The following is a 19,970-nucleotide window of genomic DNA, read 5'->3' as shown; positions in this document are numbered from 1 at the left end:
CGTCTGCTCCTAGTGGCGACGGGTTTGCAATCCGGGGTGAGGTTCGCAAACAAGGACGGGGGTTGCACCTTGAGTGTTGCGAGGCCGCAGATAGTGAGTGGGGGTATTGGGCCGCCGAATTTGAAGGTAAGACTCTGTAGATTGCACTGGAAGTCTAATCCCAGTAATGTGGGTGCGCAGAGTTGGGGAAGGACGTGTAGCTTGTAGTTTTTGAACTCCCTCCCCTGCACCGTTAGGGTAACTATGCAGAAACCGTTGATCTGTACGGAGTGAGATCCTGCAGCGAGGGAAATCTTTTGTGCGCTGGGATAGGTGGTCAAGGAACAGCGTCTTACCGTGTCGGGGTGGATAAAGCTCTCCGTGCTCCCGGAGTCAACTAGGCATGGTGTCTCGTGCCCGTTTATTAGCACCGTTGTCGTCGTCGTCTGGAGTGTCCGGGGCCGAGCTTGGTCGAGCGTTACTGAAGCGAGACGTGGTTGTAGTAGTGGAGCGTCTTCCTCGAACCCCGTGGAGCCGTCGACACTGGGGTCCGTTGTTGCCGCCCAAGATGGCGTCGGGATGAACAAAATGGCTGCCCCCATGCGTCGTACAGGTCTGGGGTGGTCCAAGATGGCGGCGCCCTTCCTCCCCTCGTGGTGGCCGGGACCCAAAATGGCGGCGTCTGCAGGTCGCACATGGGGCGCTGGGGGGGTTGGGGAGCGTTAGGAACGCGCGGGGCTCCCTCATCTCTGGGGACAGCGGTGGTCGGGACCCAAATTGGTAGCGCCGGCGGGTCATACGTGGGGCGGGGGGGGGGGGGGGGTTTGGGGGGCGTTAGAGCCACGCAGAACTCCCTCTTCTCCGGGGAGAGCGGTGGTCGGGACCCAAAGTGGTAGCGCCGGCGGGTCATACATGGGGCGCGGGGGGTGGGGGGGTTGGGGAACGTAAGCGGCATGCAGGGCTCCCTGTTCTCCCGGGACAGCGGCAACCTCGCGGGACCGGCACACAACCGTGAAATGGCCCTTTTTCCCGCAGCTCTTGCAGATTGCTGCGCGGGCCGGGCAGCGCTGCCGGGGGTGTTTTGCCTGGCCGCAGAAATAGCAGCGGGCGCCCCCGGTGCGACTTGGCGTTTGGACCGCGCAAGCCTGTGGGGTGTCCGGGGGGGGGGGTGGGTTTGTCGCGACGGGTACGTACGGAGCCCAATGGGCTGCCGCGCGGTCGGGGCCGTAGGCGCGGGTATTACGCGCGGCCACGTCTAGGGAGGCTGCTAGGGCCCGTGCCTCTGAGAGTCCTAGCGACTCTTTTTCTGGAAGTCTTTGGCGGATTTGCGAGGAGTTCATACCTGCCACAAAAGCATCGCGCATTAACATGTCCGTGTGTTCATTTGCGTTCACCGAAGGGCAGCTGCAGGCTCGTCCCAAAATTAGTAGTGCGGCGTAGAATTCATCTATCGATTCTCCGGGACTTTGCCGTCTCGTTGCGAGTTGATAGCGAACATAGATCTGGTTTACTGGGCGGACATAGAGACTTTTCAGTGCTGCGAACGCCGTCTGGAAATCCTCTGCGTCTTCGATGAAAGAGAAAATCTCCGTGCTTAACCTCGAGTGCAGGACCTGTAGTTTTTGGTCTTCTGTGACCCAGCCGGTGGCCGTTCTGAGGTAGGCCTCGAAACAAGTCTGCCAATGCTTGAAAGCTGCTGCCGCGTTCACTGCGTGGGGGCTGATCCTCAGGCATTCCGGGATGATCCTGAGCTCCATAGTCCTTTTTAGGCACGCTTAATAAATTGTAGCGCACAAAGACTCCGAGAGACGAATAGAGTGAAGTCGATGAGGCTTTATTAAGCGTGTCTGTTCCCCCGCAGCTCGGTAGTAGACTGGCCTGCGGGGGAGGACTCCGGCTTCTTATACTCCGCCTTCAGGGCGGAGCTAGAAGTCAACGGCCAACCAGGACCCAGGATCTGTCAGCCAATGACATTAGGGCTTGCAGTCCCACATGACCCCTAATACATACTACCACAGGGGGCGAAACCCACACAAACACGGGGAGAATGTGCAAAATCAACACGGACAGTGACCCAGAGCCGGGATCGAACCTGGGACCTCGGCACCGTGAGGTTGAAATGCTAACCACTGCGCCACCGTACTGCCCTCCCACTTATTTATCAGCATCGCCACCCCCTGCATCTTCATATCCAATCCTGAGTGAAAAACCTGTCCTACCCACCCCTTATTTAGCCTAATCTGATCCCCGATCTTCAAATGCGTTTCCTGTGTAAATGCCACATCTGCCTTTAAGCTCCTCAGGTGTACGAACACGTAGGACCACTTGACCGGCCCATTCAGCCCTCTCACGTTCCATGTGACCGATCAGGTCACCCCCCATCCCCCCTCCGCCCCGCCACCGATCAACCATAACCCATCTTCGGCCAGTCTCCGGCTCGCGTCCCGCAACCTGCCAGGCCCGCCCTCAGATGTCAACCATCACAAACTCTCTCTTTATTGCCCATCAACCACCCCACCCCCGTCAGCAGTCCCCCCCTCCCTAAACTAAACAACAACCCCATCCCCCTCTAAAACTCTAACCACCTGTTCACCCCCAATGTGTTCCTGTGAACTAGCATGCCCAACTAGTCTGATAGCCCCTGCCCATGGTGTCAAACATCCTACCCACCACTGGTTCCCCTCCCCCCTCTCACACACTGCCATATGCAAACAACAATAACAATTCTTGCCCTCTGCAGACCTCCGACCTCCTACCAAAAAACCCACAAAAAAAACTAAACAGTCCTTGAGAGAAGAGAGGTTCTCCCCTGACCCTCACCCAAAAAAGAACACAAAGCAAAATAGCAGATAGAGGGGCAGGGAGAACCAACACTACCTCACATTTCCTCTAAAGTTCACTATTCTCCCTCTCCTGCCAGTTTTTGTGTCTCAAAAAATCCGTGCCTCCTCCGGTGTTCCAAAATAATACTCGCGGCTGTTGTGGGTCACCTAAAGGCGGGCCGGGTACAGCACCCGAACTTCAAACCTTCTTAAAGAGGGCAACCTTGACCCGGTTAAATCCATCTCTCCTCTTTACCAGTTTCGCACCCTGTTCTTGAAAAACCCGAGCTCGTTACCTTCCCCAGTACATCTCCTCATCTGCCTGGCACCACTGCAAGATCTTCTCTTTATCCAAAAACCGGTGTAGCCTCACCACCATCGACCTTGGCAGCTCGTTCACCTGGTTTTCCTCAACATCCCAATTTTGGCTTCCAATGAGGTAAGCTGCTCCTCGTGCTCCTTCACTGCCTCCTCCACCTTCTGGATCGCCTGGCTCTGGGTCTCCAGCCTCAGCTCCACATGGTCGATCCCCGCTTTCAGCGGGTCTACCGCCATTGCCAGGTCCTCCTGAGCCTCCCCTCTCTGTTGGCTGAACTTTTTGTTCAGAAAGTCCACCAACTGCCCCATCGACCATGGACTGGGAGGGTCGAACCCTTAATCTCCACCATCTTTCCCTGAGTCACGCGAAGAGTTTCTTGTTCCTGCAGCTCCTTCCTTCTAGTCCCACTTCTGCTCCGTGGATCCATCCACCGACCTCACCAGTGGAGTATAACTTCCCTCCACCACCTCTGCACCTTTTTTCTCCGAAACATCCACCCGAAAACCAGGGGAAAGTTCCAAAAAAACTGCCACAAGCGGGAGCTGCCAAATGTGCAACAACTCACACCATCGCCCCCACCGGAAGTGAGTGGTGAGGATATTGGCCTAAAAACAGAAAGTGCGGGGCAATGTCTATGGCTCTGACTGCACCTGTGGAGAGAGAAACAGAGTTATGACTCCTCTTCAGTTCGGATATTAGGGACTGAATTCTCCATTATTGGGACCCCACGCCGGCGTCAAATCCGTGCAGTTTTACTCTTGAAAATCCTGGAAAAAAGGGACACTAATTCAATGCCCTGCAGGGGGCTAGCAGGGACCCGGAGTAAATCTCGCAGCTTTTGCTGCAGATACGGGCCCCCGCACTTTCGGGTCAGAGGCCGCGCTTGCGCACAGCAGCAGTCTCCAGCGGCCGCCCCGTGCTCCATGGCGGTCTCGGACCGCGGAGCCAGACCCAAGAAAGAGACCCACGATCGGCCGCGCACCTGACCCTTAAACCCCGCACAATCATTCCCCGGCCGCCAAAAGGACCCCCCTGGCCTCCGATCGGCCCGTCCCCGACCAGGGCGGCCGCGGACTGAGTCCGCAGCCGCCATGCGATTATCCCGACCGGCAATATCAGGTTAGTTCAATGCTGTGGGGAACTCAGCCAGTCGAGGGCAGAGAATGTCGGAGCGGGCCTCTGGCAATGGCCCCCAGCGGCGCGGCGCACTCCCCAGTGACGCCGCTTTTCAGTGCCCGGACAATCACCGAAACGGCGCTGGGCCCGATTTTGGCGTCAAACTAGATTCTCCACCCCGGTTATTTCAGCATCGGTGTGCAGAGAATCCAGCCCTAGGTTTGTCATCCAAAAACCTGGGGTAATAACCTTTGGGAATGAATTTAAATCCCACCATAACATTTGATGAATTTGAATTCAGTTTATAAAATTCATGGAGTATAAAGCCAGTCAGTAAAAGCTACAAAGCTATTGGGTTATTGCAAGAGCCTAGAGAGTTAACTAATGCCCTTTGGGAAGCAAAGGAATCATTCTAACCTGGTTTAGCCTTTAATCTCAAGGTGGTTGACTCTTGGCTACCCTCTCAAGTGGCCTAACAAACCACCTAATTATTAGGGATGGGCAATAAATTGTTGGTCTTGCCAATATCAGTCCCTAAATGATTTTTTTTTAAACCTAGAAATTTGGCTCTGAAGCAGCTGAGTTTTGGATGCAACAGGTGCTGTTTTGTATCCAATATGATATTCACACTGTGTGTTCACAATCCTTGTGCCAGCCCCACCAGATCCCATATTAGTTAAGGCAATATTAGTAATATTAGTAAAGGTAGAAGAAAAGGTGTCCTTTACCTACAACAAAAGCAGGCATTAGGCCATTAAAATATGTAGTTAAAGGGCCGAATGCCTGCTTCGGTTCCCTCCTGAAACTTTGATTTAGCTGGGAGGCAGAAAGCATCACTGTTGATTGCCTCTGGGAAAACCAACACTAAACAGCATGGAATTAAGAAAGATAAGCACGTACAATAATTATCACTAGTCCTGGTCCTGAGATCTCTGCCCTCGCTCCTAACGCTAACATCCTGAGAGTCCTAAGAGGTGGGATTCTCCGTCCCGCCTGGGTGCTGGCATAATGTAGAATCACCACAGCGGAGAATCCCGGCCCATATCACCCCCTGTCCCTGACTTCCTATTCTCCACCCACCATCCTGACCACACTCCTGGACCTCCAACATTATTCCAGTTAACCCTGATTTTCTTTCAAAACCTCCAGGTCACTGTCCATGTGGAGTTTGCATATTCTCCCCATGTCTGCATGGGTTTCACCCGCACAGCCCAAAGCTGTGAAGTGTAGGTGGATTGGCCACGCTAAATTGTCCTTAATTGGAAAAAAAAGAATTGGGTACTTAAAATTGACAAAAATAAGTAAGTAAGTAAAAAATAGAAGTCATGCCTCTGTTCAGTGGTTCATTATTTATTGTTGTTCAGATCTTTCATTTGTGCCCTACTTTGACATTGATGTGTAACAAAGTTTAGTTGACTCACATGTTCTCATTTTCTTAGTCTTTAATGTCGGCATTTTCCCTCCCTTTAGCCTTTAAAAAATCTTCACAGCTTTGCCACTCAATGAGGTCAAAAACAAAGTCACGAAATAGTCGGGTAACATCCTACAGAGGACAAAAGAAATCTTCGAAGTTGCAAGTACCGGTGAGTAAGTCAGATAAAAATGTATACTTTAGTGAGAACCAAAAAGGCACTGCAGCATATTTTAAACAGGGTTGTTTATCTTTAGGCTGTATACAGGAATCCTTACCAGTATCACATATGGAGGTGTTATGTATAGCATCATTCATCGCTGTAATGCACTCACACTACACACAAATATGACCACGTCTTTTCTATTGGCCACCCACAAAATACATTACTGCCCCTTACTGAAACATTGGTATGGTAAGCTGCCTGCCAATGCTACTATAATCAGCTGTAAGGAGATGAATGAAAAAGATCTGTTACATTCATTTTTGGCCACTCTAAAGGAAGACATGTGGCCTCGGCTAAATGCCTCGTAGATTTAGTACCAGCAGTGTTAAATATCTTCCCACTGCAGAATATGCTAACCTTTCACCTTTGCAATGATGTCGAATTTTCTACCCCGATGTGTTTTGGCTTGTGTCGTAAAACTGCAAGCGAATGAATAAGGATTTGCCACTTTTCCACGACAGTCATGCCCCTTTAAGTCTTTGATTTATTCCTTTAAAAACTATTGAGGCTGACAATTTCATTTTTTCTTAAAACACCAACACAAAAGATTTCTTCATCAGCATAATTGGGTCATACCATTTCATCATCACCTTTCAGAAAAATCAGGCCCCAGCCAGAAATCTGAGCTAAACCCAATCTGATAGGGTAGATAGAGATTTCCTTGTAACACTTGGAAAGTGTTGGAATCCTGAGTTCTACGAGATCTCTGAAGCTGGATGGTCAGATTTCTTGTGATATTCACTCACATCACTGATTGAGCCACTTCAGTGCTCCTGTTGAATGGACTGGGTAAAACTTACATTGTCCTGAACATACAGATGGTGGTTGGACATTACCCTCTTTACGTTAACTTTCCCTATTTCACCCAATGAAGTTCACAAACTGGTTTGTTTCAGGTCATTACAATAGACGGGTGCTCCAAGAAGAGTTTGGACTCAGCTCAACTTAGCAGTGCTGGAAGTGAGAAGAATGTGGATGGAAAGGAATGTAACAAAAACTGGCTCACTATCTCCACTTTCAACCAAATCAGTATGTTATCTTTACATCACTTCCATGTTAAAGTGTGAGATTAAGAAAAAATGAAACTTTATATAATCTGGTTATTAAGAGTGAAACTTTACACTATTTGATTTATTATGAATGTGATAACTTATTGCCTGGATGTACTATCTTTAAACTTTTATGTGTTATGTGCTTACATTGCAACTGTTTCAGCTATCTTTGCATTGCTTACCTCATGCTTGGCTGGCACATTAACTGTTCTGATTAGGAGAAAACTCAGCAAGCATCATCAGCAAAGACTGAACAGGATGGGGCTACCTTCTCTGCAAAAGTGAAGACTGAGAATTGATCTGAGAATTGTCTTTAAATAATGAACTGCTTCCATAGGGTAGACACAGATCAGATGTTTTCACTTCTGTGGGAGACCAACCCCAAGGTCATACATATAAAATAGTCATTCATTAATCCAAAAAGCAATTCAGAATAAGGGGCAAAATTCTCCCGAAACGGCGCGATGTCTGCCGACTGGCGCCCAAAACGGCGCCAATCAGACGGGCATCGTGCCGCCCCAAAGGTGCGGAATGCTCTGCATCTTTGGGGGCCGAGCCCCAACATTGAGGGGCTAGGCCGACGCCGGAGGAATTTCCGCCCCGCCAGCTGGCGGAAACAGCCTTTGTTGCCCTGCCAGCTGGCGCGGAAATGACATCCCCGGGCGGCGCATGCGTGGGAGCGTCAGCGGCCGCTGACAGTTTCCCACGCATGCACAGTGGAAGGAGTCTCTTCCACCTCCGCCATGGTGGAGACCGTGGCGGAGGCGGAAGGGAAAGAGATCCCCCACGGCACAGGCCCGCCCGCGAATCGGTGGGCCCCGATCGCGGGCCAGGCCACCGTGGGGGCACCCCCCGGGGCCAGATCGCCCCGCGCCCCCCCCCAGGACCCCGGAGCCCGCCCACGACGCCTTGTCCTGCCGTTCAAAAGGTGGTTTAATCCACACCGGCGGGACAGGCAATTTATCGGCGGGACTTCGGCCCATCCGGGCTGGAGAATCGAGCAGGGGGGCCCGCCAACCGGTGCGGCCCAATTCCCGCCTCCACCGAATATCCGGTCCCGGAGACTTCGGCAACCGGCGGGGGCGGGATTCACGGCAGCCCCCGGCGATTCTCCAATCCGGCGGGGGGTCGGAGAATGACGCCCAAGCTTCTTACTCAAGGGAATGGTGAGAATGTGGAAATTGCTATCACATGGAGGCGAATGCATTAAAGGTGAGGCTAGATAAACATGTGAGGTATAAAAGAATAGGAGGATAAGTTGTCGGGTGAGATGAAGGAAGGTGGGAGAAGGCTTGAGTGGAGCATAAACACTGGCATAAACCTGTAGGGCTAAATGTGCTGTTTCTGTGCTGTGGAATTCTATGTAATGTTGTGCATCGACATACGTTATGAACAAAGGAAACACGCAGTTACGCTTAGAAAACAGTGGTCTACAGTATCAGCCGTCCAGGCTTGGACTGTATCGCTTCATTCTGAGCATCGGAGGATTTCATTGATTGTTATTGATCTGATATAGTCAGCTTAACCTACAGGGACATTCTGGCCACCTTCAATCCAGAGCAGGTCCATGTGCTTCAGTGTTCAGTTCACAGCAACTTTGTCTTTAGCATGAGCATTGTGATTAGAGTGTGCCCAGTGGCAACAATTAACGATAGCTTCAATCTTCTCAAAGCCAGTTCTTGCAATTACCTCTGCTGACATTTGCAGACCAATTCCCAGCTCAGAGATCGTGACTCCTGAAGAAAAGCTGTGGAAGTTCTAATTTTCATTCCAGGTTATGGGAGAGAGGGTGGGGAAGCGGAGTGTAATGGGAATCGTGCCCACCGGACACAGAAATGGTTCAGAGGCAGCACAGGGGCTGCTGGTTGTGGAAGCAGGCTGGCCAAAAGGTTGGCCGAGCTGCAATAAACAACTAAGAAAACAAAAAAACTCTCCAGTCCTCACCTCTCACACACTCCTGATGCTCTCGTCATATTAGCTAGTACCCCTCCACCCACCTTACTTGTTTTTGATCAGAGGGTAGTTTTTAATGGGTGCGCTATCTTCAGCTCTCAGTGTCACTTCCTTCATCTCATGTTTTCCTTCACTAAGCTTCAGCTCTGCAATTGCTCAACTCCAAGGTAACAAGACCATCTGTTTCCGTGACTTAGAATATGCAATTCACATCTTTTCCTTTGTGGGTCCCTCTGGTTTGGAGTGTACCTAATCTCGGTTTCCCATGTATGCTGTTAGTATGTTTTTTCTCAGTTTCACACTGCCTTTCTTTGGGTACTCATTTTCTTTCAGCTTTTCTGGAAAGGTCTTCTGCTCTAGCATGAGTGGGATGATGTTATTCTGTTCACCGTTATTGGACGTCAGATTTATGGTTGTGGGCTTAGTTCTCCCTTCTTCCCAATCAGTACGGTTGTGTGGACTTCCTTTCATGCCCTTTCATGCAGTTGTATGGTTTCCGTGACCATAGTTCCCTCAACTCATCATCATTTCCAGACTATGGATGCTTTGGTTCCCTGTCCTTCTCATTCACCTTCATAGAATTTACAGTGCAGAAGGAGGCCATTCGGCCCATCGAGTCTGCACCGGCTCTTGGAAAGAGCACCCTACCCAAGGTCAACACCTCCACCCTATCCCCATAACCCAGTAACCCCACCCAACACTAAGGGCAATTTTAGACACTAAGGGCAATTTTTCATTGCCAATCCACCTAACCTGCACATCTTTGGACTGTGGGAGGAAACCGGAGCACCCGGAGGAAACCCACGCACACACGGGGAGGATGTGCAGACTCCGCACAGGCAGTGACCCAAGCCGGAATCGAACCTGGGACCCTGGAGCTGTGAAGCAATTGTGCTATCCACAATGCTACCTTGTTGCTCTGTTTCTGATAACTGATGTACCATCTCCTTTCCTTGTTCTGCACATATTTTCCCAATTATTGACTTTCCACAAGATTTTAATCCATATGCAGGACATGTCTGTCTGTGAAATCATCACAGCTCTTGCACATATTTCCCTCTGCTAGGTGTGCATCTTTTGTTGCTGTTTTACTGCATTAACCTTGCTGCCTTTCTCCTAACTGAAAGCTAGCCACCTTGGTAGGCAGTGTCTTCATCTGTCTACTAATGGCTTCATGTGCGCTGGCAGTGTTTTGATGGAATTTGTGGAGAAATAATTTTATTTTGAGCAGATCCTAATTGAAATGGGAAACCACGAAAGAAAAATGATCCCCCCCCCCCCCCCCCCCGTTGCTAAAGAAATTAAGACTATAACTGAGAGTTGGAAACTAAAACTAAAACTAAAACTTTTACGTTGAAACCATATAAAAGGAGACAGAGACATTAGAGCTCATTGGTAGATGATTGAATGATTAGATGATTGAGTCCATTGGTAAAGTACAGGCGGCTGAACAAGACACCAGGTAGATCCAATAAAGTGAGAATAAGCAAATGTATAGTTGTGCAGCTATTTCTGTTACTTGAAGATATGACTGGTGGATCTACGCCACCCAAGCCATCATAAGGACAGTTGAGGAACTTTTGTAAATGTGTGCCATTTTTTTGTGAAGACTGTGGCCATAAGACTCAAGTTGATTGTACACTGCCGTCTGCTGATGGCCAAGTTAAATCCTGGAACAAGAGGAGTTGCTATTTGATGGATAATTAAAAGTTTATAGTAGACTGCAATTTATCTGATAATTCTTCTAAACATATGAAATAGGAAGAAAAGTAGGCCGTTCAACAAGATCATGGCTGAATTGCTTATGTTTTGAGTCCTACATTACCATCTACTCCCTGAAATCATTGATTCCCTTTCCTAACAAGAATCTATCTACCACTGCTTTGAAATTATTCAGTGACCCTTCTTCCACTGCCTTTTGAGCCAGAGAGGTCCAAAGTGTACAACCCTCTGAGAGAAAAACATTTTCCTTATCTCTGTTCTGAAAGGGCAATCCCTACTTTTAAACAATGCCCCCTACGTTCTGGGCTCACCCACAAGAGGAAACATCCTTCCACATCCACCTTGTCAAGACCATTCAGGATCTTCTTTCATTCAATCAAGTCACCCTTCACTCTTCTAAACTCCAATGGAAACAAGCCCAGCCTTTCCAACCCTTCATTCCAGGTATCAATCTAGCAACCTTCCTCTGAACTGCATCCAATACATTTACACCCTTTGTTAAATAAGGAGACCAAAACTGCACACAGTATTTGAGATGTCATTCTGTACCTGCATGCTCATGTGTTGTGACTCATACACAAGAGCACTCAGATCCTTCTGCACCTTGGAATTCCTTAGTTGTTCTCCATTTAATTAATACTCTGCTTTTTTATTTTTCCTGCCAAAGTGAACAACTTCATATTTTCGCACATTATAAGTCATAGGGGAAAATGTTCCACAATACAATTCTTCCCAAGACTTGCGTCTCCACTCCCCTCTACTACCCGCCATCATCACCCTCTAGCTCTTCCTCCTCTAAATCTGGTCCATCCAAGATGGCCCGCCTCTTTGCCCATGACCACCCTTAGTCTCCTACTCTGCTAATTCACAATCCCTCTCCCCTCTCCTCAGCCAAGTCTTTGACTGTTTTTTGCTGGGTCTGGTAGCCCGTAGACATATCAATCTTGGGGCGAACTTCTCCCTCTACACCTTCTGCACCACTTTCCTGCCAGAGCTACCCCACTCACGGGTATAAAGTGCCCAAACCAACGCATCGAGCCGGAGCTGCCCTGTTTGCGACTACTCACTCCATGGCCACCACTGGACGTCCATAGGGGAGAATGAAGGATACATGACCCGAGTCTCTGGCTTTTGGACAGTTTATAATATAATTATTTCTGGGAGGTAAGTGTATCCTTTAAAAACACTTACCTTCACAGGAGCAGGCCAGTCGATTTCAGCAGGAGCGGTGCGCACGTGATTTCAGGGAGGTAAGTGTATCCTTTAAAAACACTTACCTTCACAGGAGCAGGCCAGTCGATTTCAGCGGGAGCGGTGCGCAAGTGATTTCTGGGAGGTAAGTTTATCCTTTTAAAAAAACACTTCTTTTCTGTTTTATTTTTTCGACCGCGGACTTCTGGGAAGACCCCCGCCCCCCCCCCCCCCCCCAACCAATAAATTCTGGTGGAGAGGAAACCCGAGACACTACACGTGTAGTAACTCCCACTCACCCTCCTCTTCTAACCTAATAATAAGACCCATTGGTGTCCCGGATGGCTTCATCTGCAGAAAGTGCACCCAACTGGAGCTCCTCACAGACCGCATGGTTCGGTTGGAGCAGCAATTGGATGCACTTAGGAGCATGCAGGTGGCGGAAAGCGTCATAGATCGCAGTTATGTAAATGTGGTCATACCCAAGGTGCAGGCAGAGAAATGGGTGACCACCAGAAAGGGCAGGCAGTCAGTGCAGGAATCCCCTGTGGTTGTCCCCCTCTCGAACAGGTATACCCCTTTGGATACTGTTGGGGGGGAATAGCCTATCGGGGGAAAACAGCAGCAGCCAGAGCAGCGGCACCACGGCTGGCTCTGATGTTCAGAAGGGAGGGTCAAAGCGCAGAAGAGCAATAGCAATAGGGGACTCTATAGTCAGGGGCACAGATAGGCGCTTCTGTGGACGTGAAAGAGACTCTAGGATGGTATGTTGCCTCCCTGGTGCCAGGGTCCAGGATGTCTCCGAACGGGTAGAGGGCATCCTGAAGGGGGAGAGCAAACGGGCAGAGGTCGTTGTACATATTGGTACTAACGACATAGGCAGGAAGGGGCATGAGGTCCTGCAGCAGGAGTTCAGGGAGCTAGGCAGAAAGTTAAAAGACAGGACCTCGAGGGTTGTAATCTCGGGATTACTCCCTGTGCCACGTGCCAGTGAGGCTAGAAATAGGAAGATAGAGCAGCTAAACACGTGGCTAAACAGCTGGTGTAGGAGGGAGGGTTTCCGTTATCTGGACCACTGGGAGCTCTTCCGGGGCAGGTGTGACCTATATAAGAAGGACGGGGTGCATCTAAACTGGAGAGGCATAAATATCCTGGCCGCGAGGTTTGCTAGTGTCACACGGGAGGGTTTAAACTAGTATGGCAGGGGGGTGGGCATGGGAGCAATAGGTCAGAAGGTGAGAGCATTGAGGGAGAACTAGGGAATAGGGACAGTGGGGCTCTGAGGCAGAGCAGACAGGGAGAAGTTGCTGAACACAGCGGGTCTGGTGGCCTGAAGTGCATATGTTTTAATGCAAGAAGTATTACGGGTAAGGCAGATGAACTTAGAGCTTGGATTAGTACTTGGAACTATGATGTTGTTGCCATTACAGAGACCTGGTTGAGGGAAGGGCAGGATTGGCAGCTAAACGTTCCAGGATTTAGATGTTTCAGGCGGGATAGAGGGGGATGTAAAAGGGGAGGCGGAGTTGCGCTACTGGTTCGGGAGAATATCACAGCTGTACTGCGGGAGGACACCTCAGAGGGCAGTGAGGCTATATGGGTAGAGATCAGGAATAAGAAGGGTGCAGTCACAATGTTGGGGGTTTACTACAGGCCTCCCAACAGCCAGCGGGAGATAGAGGAGCAGATAGGTAGACAGATTTTGGAAAAGAGTAAAAACAACAGGGTTGTGGTGATGGGAGACTTCAACTTCCCCAATATTGACTGGGACTCACTTAGTGCCAGGGGCTTAGACGGGGCGGAGTTTGTAAGGAGCATCCAGGAGGGCTTCTTAAAATAATATGTAGACAGTCCAACTAGGGAAGGGGCGGTACTGGACCTGTGTTCAGCAACTTCTCCCTGTCTGGCCAGGTGGTAGATGTTTCAGTAGGGGAGCATTGCGGTAACAGTGACCACAATTCAGTAAGTTTTAAAGTACTGGTGCACAAGGATAAGAGTGGTCCTAGGATGAATGTGCTAAATTGGGGGAAGGCTAATTATAACAACATTAGGCGGGAACTGAAGAACATAGATTGGGGGCGGATGTTTGAGGGCAAATCAACATCTGACATGTGGGAGGCTTTCAAGTGTCAGTTGAAAGGAATTCAGGACCGGCATGTTCCTGTGAGGAAGAAGGATAAATACGGCAATTTTCGGGAACCTTGGATAACGAGAGATATAGTAGGCCTCGTCAAAAAGAAAAAGGCGGCATTTGTCAGGGCTAAAAGGCTGGGAACAGACGAAGCCTGCGTGGAATATAAGGAAAGTAGGAAGGAACGTAAGCAAGGAGTCAGGAGGGCTAGAAGGGGTCACGAAAAGTCATTGGCAAACAGGGTTAAGGAAAATCCCAAGGCTTTTTACACGTACATAAAAAGCAAGAGGGTAGCCAGGGAAAGGGTTGGCCCACTGAAGGATAGGCAAGGGAATCTATGTGTGGAGCCAGAGGAAATGGGCGAGGTACTAAATGAATACTTTGCATCAGTATTCACCAAAGAGAAGAAATTGGTAGATGTTGAGTCTGGAGAAGGGTGTGTAGATAGCCTGGGTCACATTGAGATCCAAAAAGATGAAGTGTTGGGTGTCTTAAAAAATATTAAGGTAGATAAGTCCCCAGGGCCTGATGGGATCTACCCCAGAATACTTAAGGAGGCTGGAGAGGAAATTGCTGAGGCCTTGACAGAAATCTTTGGATCTTCACTGTCTTCAGGGGATGTCCCGGAGGACTGGAGAATAGCCAATATTGTTCCTCTGTTTAAGAAGGGTAGCAAGGATAATCCAGGGAACTACAGGCCGGTGAGCCTTACTTCAGTGGTAGGGAAATTACTGGAGAGAATTCTTCGAGACAGGATCTACTCCCATTTGGAAGCAAATGGACGTATTAGTGAGAGGCAGCATGGTTTTGTGAAGGGGAGGTCGTGTCTCACTAACCTGATCGAGTTTTTCGAGGAGGTCACTAAGATGATTGATGCAGGTAGGGCAGTGGATGTTGTCTATATGGACTTCAGTAAGGCCTTTGACAAGGTCCCTCATGGTAGACTAGTACAAAAGGTGAAGTCACACGGGATCAGGGGTGAGCTGGCAAGGTGGATACAGAACTGGCTAGGTCATAGAAGGCAGAGAGTAGCAATGGAAGGATGCTTTTCTAATTGGAGGGCTGTGACTAGTGGTGTTCCACAGGGATCAGTGCTGGGACCTTTGCTCTTTGTAGTATATATAAATGATTTGGAGGAAAATGTAACTGGTCTGATTAGTAAGTTTGCAGACTACACAAAGGTTGGTGGAATTGCGGATAGCGATGAGGACTGTCAGAGGATACAGCAGGATTTAGATTGTTTGGAGACTTGGGCGGAGAGATGGCAGATGGAGTTTAATCTGGACAAATGTGAGGTAATGCATTTTGGAAGGTCTAATGCAGGTAGGGAATATACAGTGAATGGTAGAACCCTCAAGAGTATTGAAAGTCAAAGAGATCTAGGAGTACAGGTCCACAGGTCATTGAAAGGGGCAACACAGGTGGAGAAGGTAGTCAAGAAGGCATACGGCATGCTTGCCTTCATTGGCCAGGGCATTGAGTATAAGAATTGGCAGCTGTATAGAACCTTAGTTAGGCCACACTTGGAGTATAGTGTTCAATTCTGGTCGCCACACTACCAGAAGGATGTGGAGGCTTTAGAGAGGGTGCAGAAGAGATTTACCAGTATGTTGCCTGGTATGGAGGGCATTAGCTATGAGGAGCGGTTGAATAAACTCGGTTTGTTCTCACTGGAACGAAGGAGGTTGAGGGGAGACCTGACAGAGGTCTACAAAATTATGAGTGGCATAGACAGAGTGGATAGTCAGAGGTTTTTCCCCAGGGTAGAGGGGTCAATTACTAGGGGGCATAGGTTTAAGGTGAGTGGGGCAAGGTTTAGAGTAGATGTACGAGGCAAGTTTTTTACGCAGAGGGTAGTGGGTGCCTGGAACTCGCTACCGGAGGAGGTGGTGGAAGCAGGGACGATAGTGACATTTAAGGGGCATCTTGACAAATACATGAATAGGATGGGAATAGAGGGATACGGACCCAGGAAGAGTAGAAGATTGTAGTTTAGTCGGGCAGCATGGTCGGCACGGGCTTGGAGGGCCGAAGGGCCTGTTCCTGTGCTGTACATTTCTTTGTTCTTTGTTCTTTGTATAATAATAATCTTTTTATTGTCACAAGTAGGCTTATATTAACACTGCAATGAAATTACTGTGAAAAGCCCCTAGTCACCACATTCCGGCGCCTGTTCGGGTACACGGAGGGAGAATTCAGAATTCTCAGCTGGTACGGGAATTGAACTCGCCTTGTTCTGCATCACAAACCAGCTGTCTAGCCCATTGAGATAACCCAGCCCTCTTTGGGCTTCACAGCCAGACTGCTGTTTTAATATCAACAGTACAGAGCTCAAACAGCTGGACTGGGTAAGCAGTCTCAACCCCACAAAGTTTGCTTTATTTTAAAAGTCTCTAATTGATGTCTCTCAAGCAGTATAAAACACAGAAAAATCCATTGTGTAGCAGCCTCATTTGTCTCCACAATTTTCATAATGTTTAATCAACTAGAAACTCATTGGAACTGAACCCCACCTCGAAGGAAACACCTTCTGGATCTTGACTCTGGACTTACATGAAGAAGTATTCTTTTTGTTTCTTTGGTCCTTGTGTCATAAACCCCTTTTTTCATGCCCGTGTAGGTATGCAGAATGGGAAGTGGCAAGCACTCCTTTTTCTAGCTTTTGTGTGTGAAAGATAAACAAACCCTCTGAATTAATCTTGACCTGCTTTTTTGTGGATTATTAGTAAAATTGGAACACAAAAAATGAATTTTGCTAACGGACAAGAGGAAATCTGTGCTGTTTTGTTTTGAGTGGATTTTGGGAAGTTGACTTAAACACAGGCCACCTTCGATGTAAGTATACATGGTAAGTGTACAGCATGTGGTATATTGAATACTTCTTCATTAAAGCATGTTTATGGGAGCTTTTTCTTGGTGAGTTTCACTACTGCTTAAAGGATTTAGATTCTTGTCTCAACTGAGTTGGAAGAGTTTGGAGGTGGGGAATAAATATTGGTATGAGAAGCTATCCCATTCAATAATCTCTCAATTGATATGGATTATTAACCTTAGTTATGGCCAAGACTACATTTTTCTAACTCATTTCACCATCCTTGTACAATGTAAATGGTATATTAATGGTGTTAGACGTGGGGTGGAATTTTACGATCCTGTCCCGGTGGGAGCGAGGTTGTAAAATGCTGCCAGCGGTTCAAAAACCCATTGACATCGGCGGAACTGGAAAACCCCACAGCCAGGAGGGAACTTAAAATTCCACCTATGATTCTTTGCCTTGCTTGGGCATTAGCTTCTGAATTATACTTCACCAAGTTTTGATCCAGGATAAAATGTAGTTTGCTGTGTATGGAAGTCTACAACACTGAAATTCTTGTCCTTGTGCTTTGCTTCAGCAGGTTATGAAGCAGGCACTTGTTCAAACCAAAATGTTCATGATCAGGATACCAGTATGATATCAAAGCCATGCAGTGACATTTTAAGGACATCATTTGAGGTGAAGTATTGTACATGGACTGGGGCATTTTGCTCAGTTGGCTAGATGGCTAGTGTGTGTATCAGCATGGGGTTTACTCCATGTTCAAGCTGAGGTAGACTGGGGGCCTGCCTCCCTGTCCTGCCCGTAGTAATAAATGGTTTGGTGAATAATTGCTAAGGACCTGCTTTCAGGCAGAGAACTGAAGAAGAAGAATGTTGTCCATCTTTTACTGAACATCAAACTAGGTTTGTAGCTTTTCTCTACACTTTGGAATTAATTTTATTTGCATTAAAAATAAATAAGTTGAATCTTCTTAGAAGTACATATTTAATTTATATATGCAATATTATGTACAGTGGGCAAAAACACTTTGAAGAATTAGTGGTAGGTTGTGTTTGCTTCTGAACTTGAATATTAGCTCAGAAGAAGACAAAATCGGTTCATTTTGCAGCACGGGCAAGAAATGGCCTGAATTTTGTGGTCTATAGCAAAGAAAAAGCAGTTGCCAGTCATCTCGCTGACAGTTGTCCACAAGGTTTTCTCAGGCTTCTGAGTGGCTACTCACTCTAATCCTGTTTATGATGCTCTGCAGAGACACACCAAGGCTCCTTAGGCAGCACCTTCCAAACCCACAATCGCTACCATCTAGAAGAATAAGGGGGAGCAGACACATTGGAACATCACCACCTGGAAGGTCCCGTCCAAGCTACTCACCATCCTGACTTGGAAATATATCACTGCCCTTCACTGTTGCCAGGTCAAAATCCTGGAACTCCCTCCCTAACAGCACTATGGGTGTAGCAAAACCACATGGACTGCAGCATTTTAATAAGGCAGCTCACAAGTACCCTTTTGAGGGCAATTAGGGATGGACAGTAAATGCTGGCGTAGCCAGCAATGTCCACACCCCATAATTTTTTTTAAAATCCAATGCTGTGCCCACTACAGGGTATCCATAGTATTTGTGGGCTGGGCAAGAAACAGGGAGTTCATTCAACTAATTAAAGAATTCTCACTAAGCTACACCCAGACAAACAAGGAAGTGTAAAGCAGAACATGCAAATAAGGTTTCAAGCATGTTCAAAATGTGAAATAAAAATTGAAAAGGACAGATGGTATTCTGAGAGAGGAAGATAAAAGCTATAGATGGGAAAAGTATAATTTTAAAAAAATGTCTATTAATTACTGAAGTAATGAGAAATCCACACTTTTTTATAAATAAATTTAGAGTACCCAATTCATTTTTTCCAATTAAGGGGCAATTTAGCGTGGCCAATCCACCTACCCTGCACATCTTTGGGCTGTGGGGGCGAAACCTATGCAAACACAGGGAGAATATGCAAACTCCACACGGACAGTGACCCAGAGCCGGGATCGAACCTGGGACCTCGGCGCGTGAGGCAGCAGTGCTAGCCACTGTGCCATCATGCTGGCGGTGGGGGAGTATGCCACTTTCACTCTTGGCTCCAACCCCAAATTTCCCACTTAATAGATGCCAATATTTTAAAATTGAATCTTGTCCCCTGTGGGTACACAAGCTCCAATTTTGCTATGGATGGACCTGTTCTAGAGCAGCCTACTTCAGCTTATCAGAAAGTCTTTATGGATGTCTCCCTTGGTGCACTGGCCTTCTAACTGCTCTTAATTCCTGTGAGGCTGAAGACCCAGGAAGTCCCAGTGTAATGACTTCTGTTTCCTGCACATCAGTGGCCATGCTGGACAAAGCCACTGGATGTTCCTGTTCATGTCCCCAATGCAGTATTCATGACTATTTCACAGGAGTTAGGGCAGAAATCTGCAAGAATAACCAAGGAATTTGAGCCCCTATGTTTTCAAAAGACCTGTGCAAGTAGATTCTGCATCCAGACAGTTAATTATCAGTTGGGAAGCAAGGGCATTGAGTGACATGTCAGCAAATAAGGCAACTAACAATGCTCATCTTTACCGCTGCCTCACAGCCCCAAGGACCCAGGTTCAATTCCAGCCCTGGGTCATTTTCTGTGTGGAGTTTGCACCTTCTCCCCATGTTGGCGTGGTTTTCCTCTGGGTGCTCTAGTTTCCTCCCACAGCCCACAGTCCAGTGCAGGTTCGGTAGATTGACCATGCTAAAATTTCCCCTTAGTCCAGGGGTGCAGATTAAGTTGATTGGATGGGGGAGTGGGCCTAGGTGAGGTGTTCTTTCGGAGGGTTTGGTCCAGACTCGTTGGGCCAAGTGGCCTCTTTCTGCACTGTGGGGATTCTATGAACTTTCTATGAAATATCTGAAAAATACATCATATATTCATGTGATAGTGTATTGTTCATGAAGGAAATCTTCTTGACTTTATTAGGACTTTTGACCTGAATCTATTAGGTAGTTTGTGTTGACACAAGACAAAAATCACCCATCCAAAACTGGCTGCTGAAAACCTGAAATGAAAACAAAAAGTACCGGAGATACTGAGATATTCAAGCAACTTCTATGGAGAGAAAAAAAGAGTTAACATTTCAGGTCGATGACTTTTCATCAGAACCCAGTTTGGTGTTAACGTTGTGAAACGTTAACTTTATTTCTCCCTTCACAGGTACTGCTT

At 47.9% G+C, this 19,970-nt stretch overlaps 1 protein-coding gene across 3 annotated transcripts in view; it reads left to right on the top strand.

The window, feature by feature from the left end:
* Positions 1-19,970, top strand: part of LOC140429507 (transient receptor potential cation channel subfamily M member 6-like) — a 426,501-nt gene that overhangs the window by 335,205 nt on the left and 71,326 nt on the right. For 2 of the 3 annotated variants that reach the window (XM_072516596.1, XM_072516594.1), the window contains exons 27-29: positions 5,707-5,819; positions 6,770-6,902; positions 17,315-17,415. In XM_072516596.1, coding sequence (XP_072372697.1) covers positions 5,707-5,819; positions 6,770-6,902; positions 17,315-17,415 — 347 coding nt within the window. The remainder of the gene's footprint in view (positions 1-5,706; positions 5,820-6,769; positions 6,903-17,314; positions 17,416-19,970) is intronic. The other variant, XM_072516595.1, reaches the window with a different exon arrangement.

The sequence above is a fragment of the Scyliorhinus torazame genome, chromosome 9 (assembly GCF_047496885.1).
Source record: "Scyliorhinus torazame isolate Kashiwa2021f chromosome 9, sScyTor2.1, whole genome shotgun sequence".
NCBI classification, from domain to species: domain Eukaryota; kingdom Metazoa; phylum Chordata; class Chondrichthyes; order Carcharhiniformes; family Scyliorhinidae; genus Scyliorhinus; species Scyliorhinus torazame.
The sequence above is the reverse complement of the archived record's forward strand: the minus strand, read 5'-3'. Positions and strand labels throughout refer to the sequence as shown.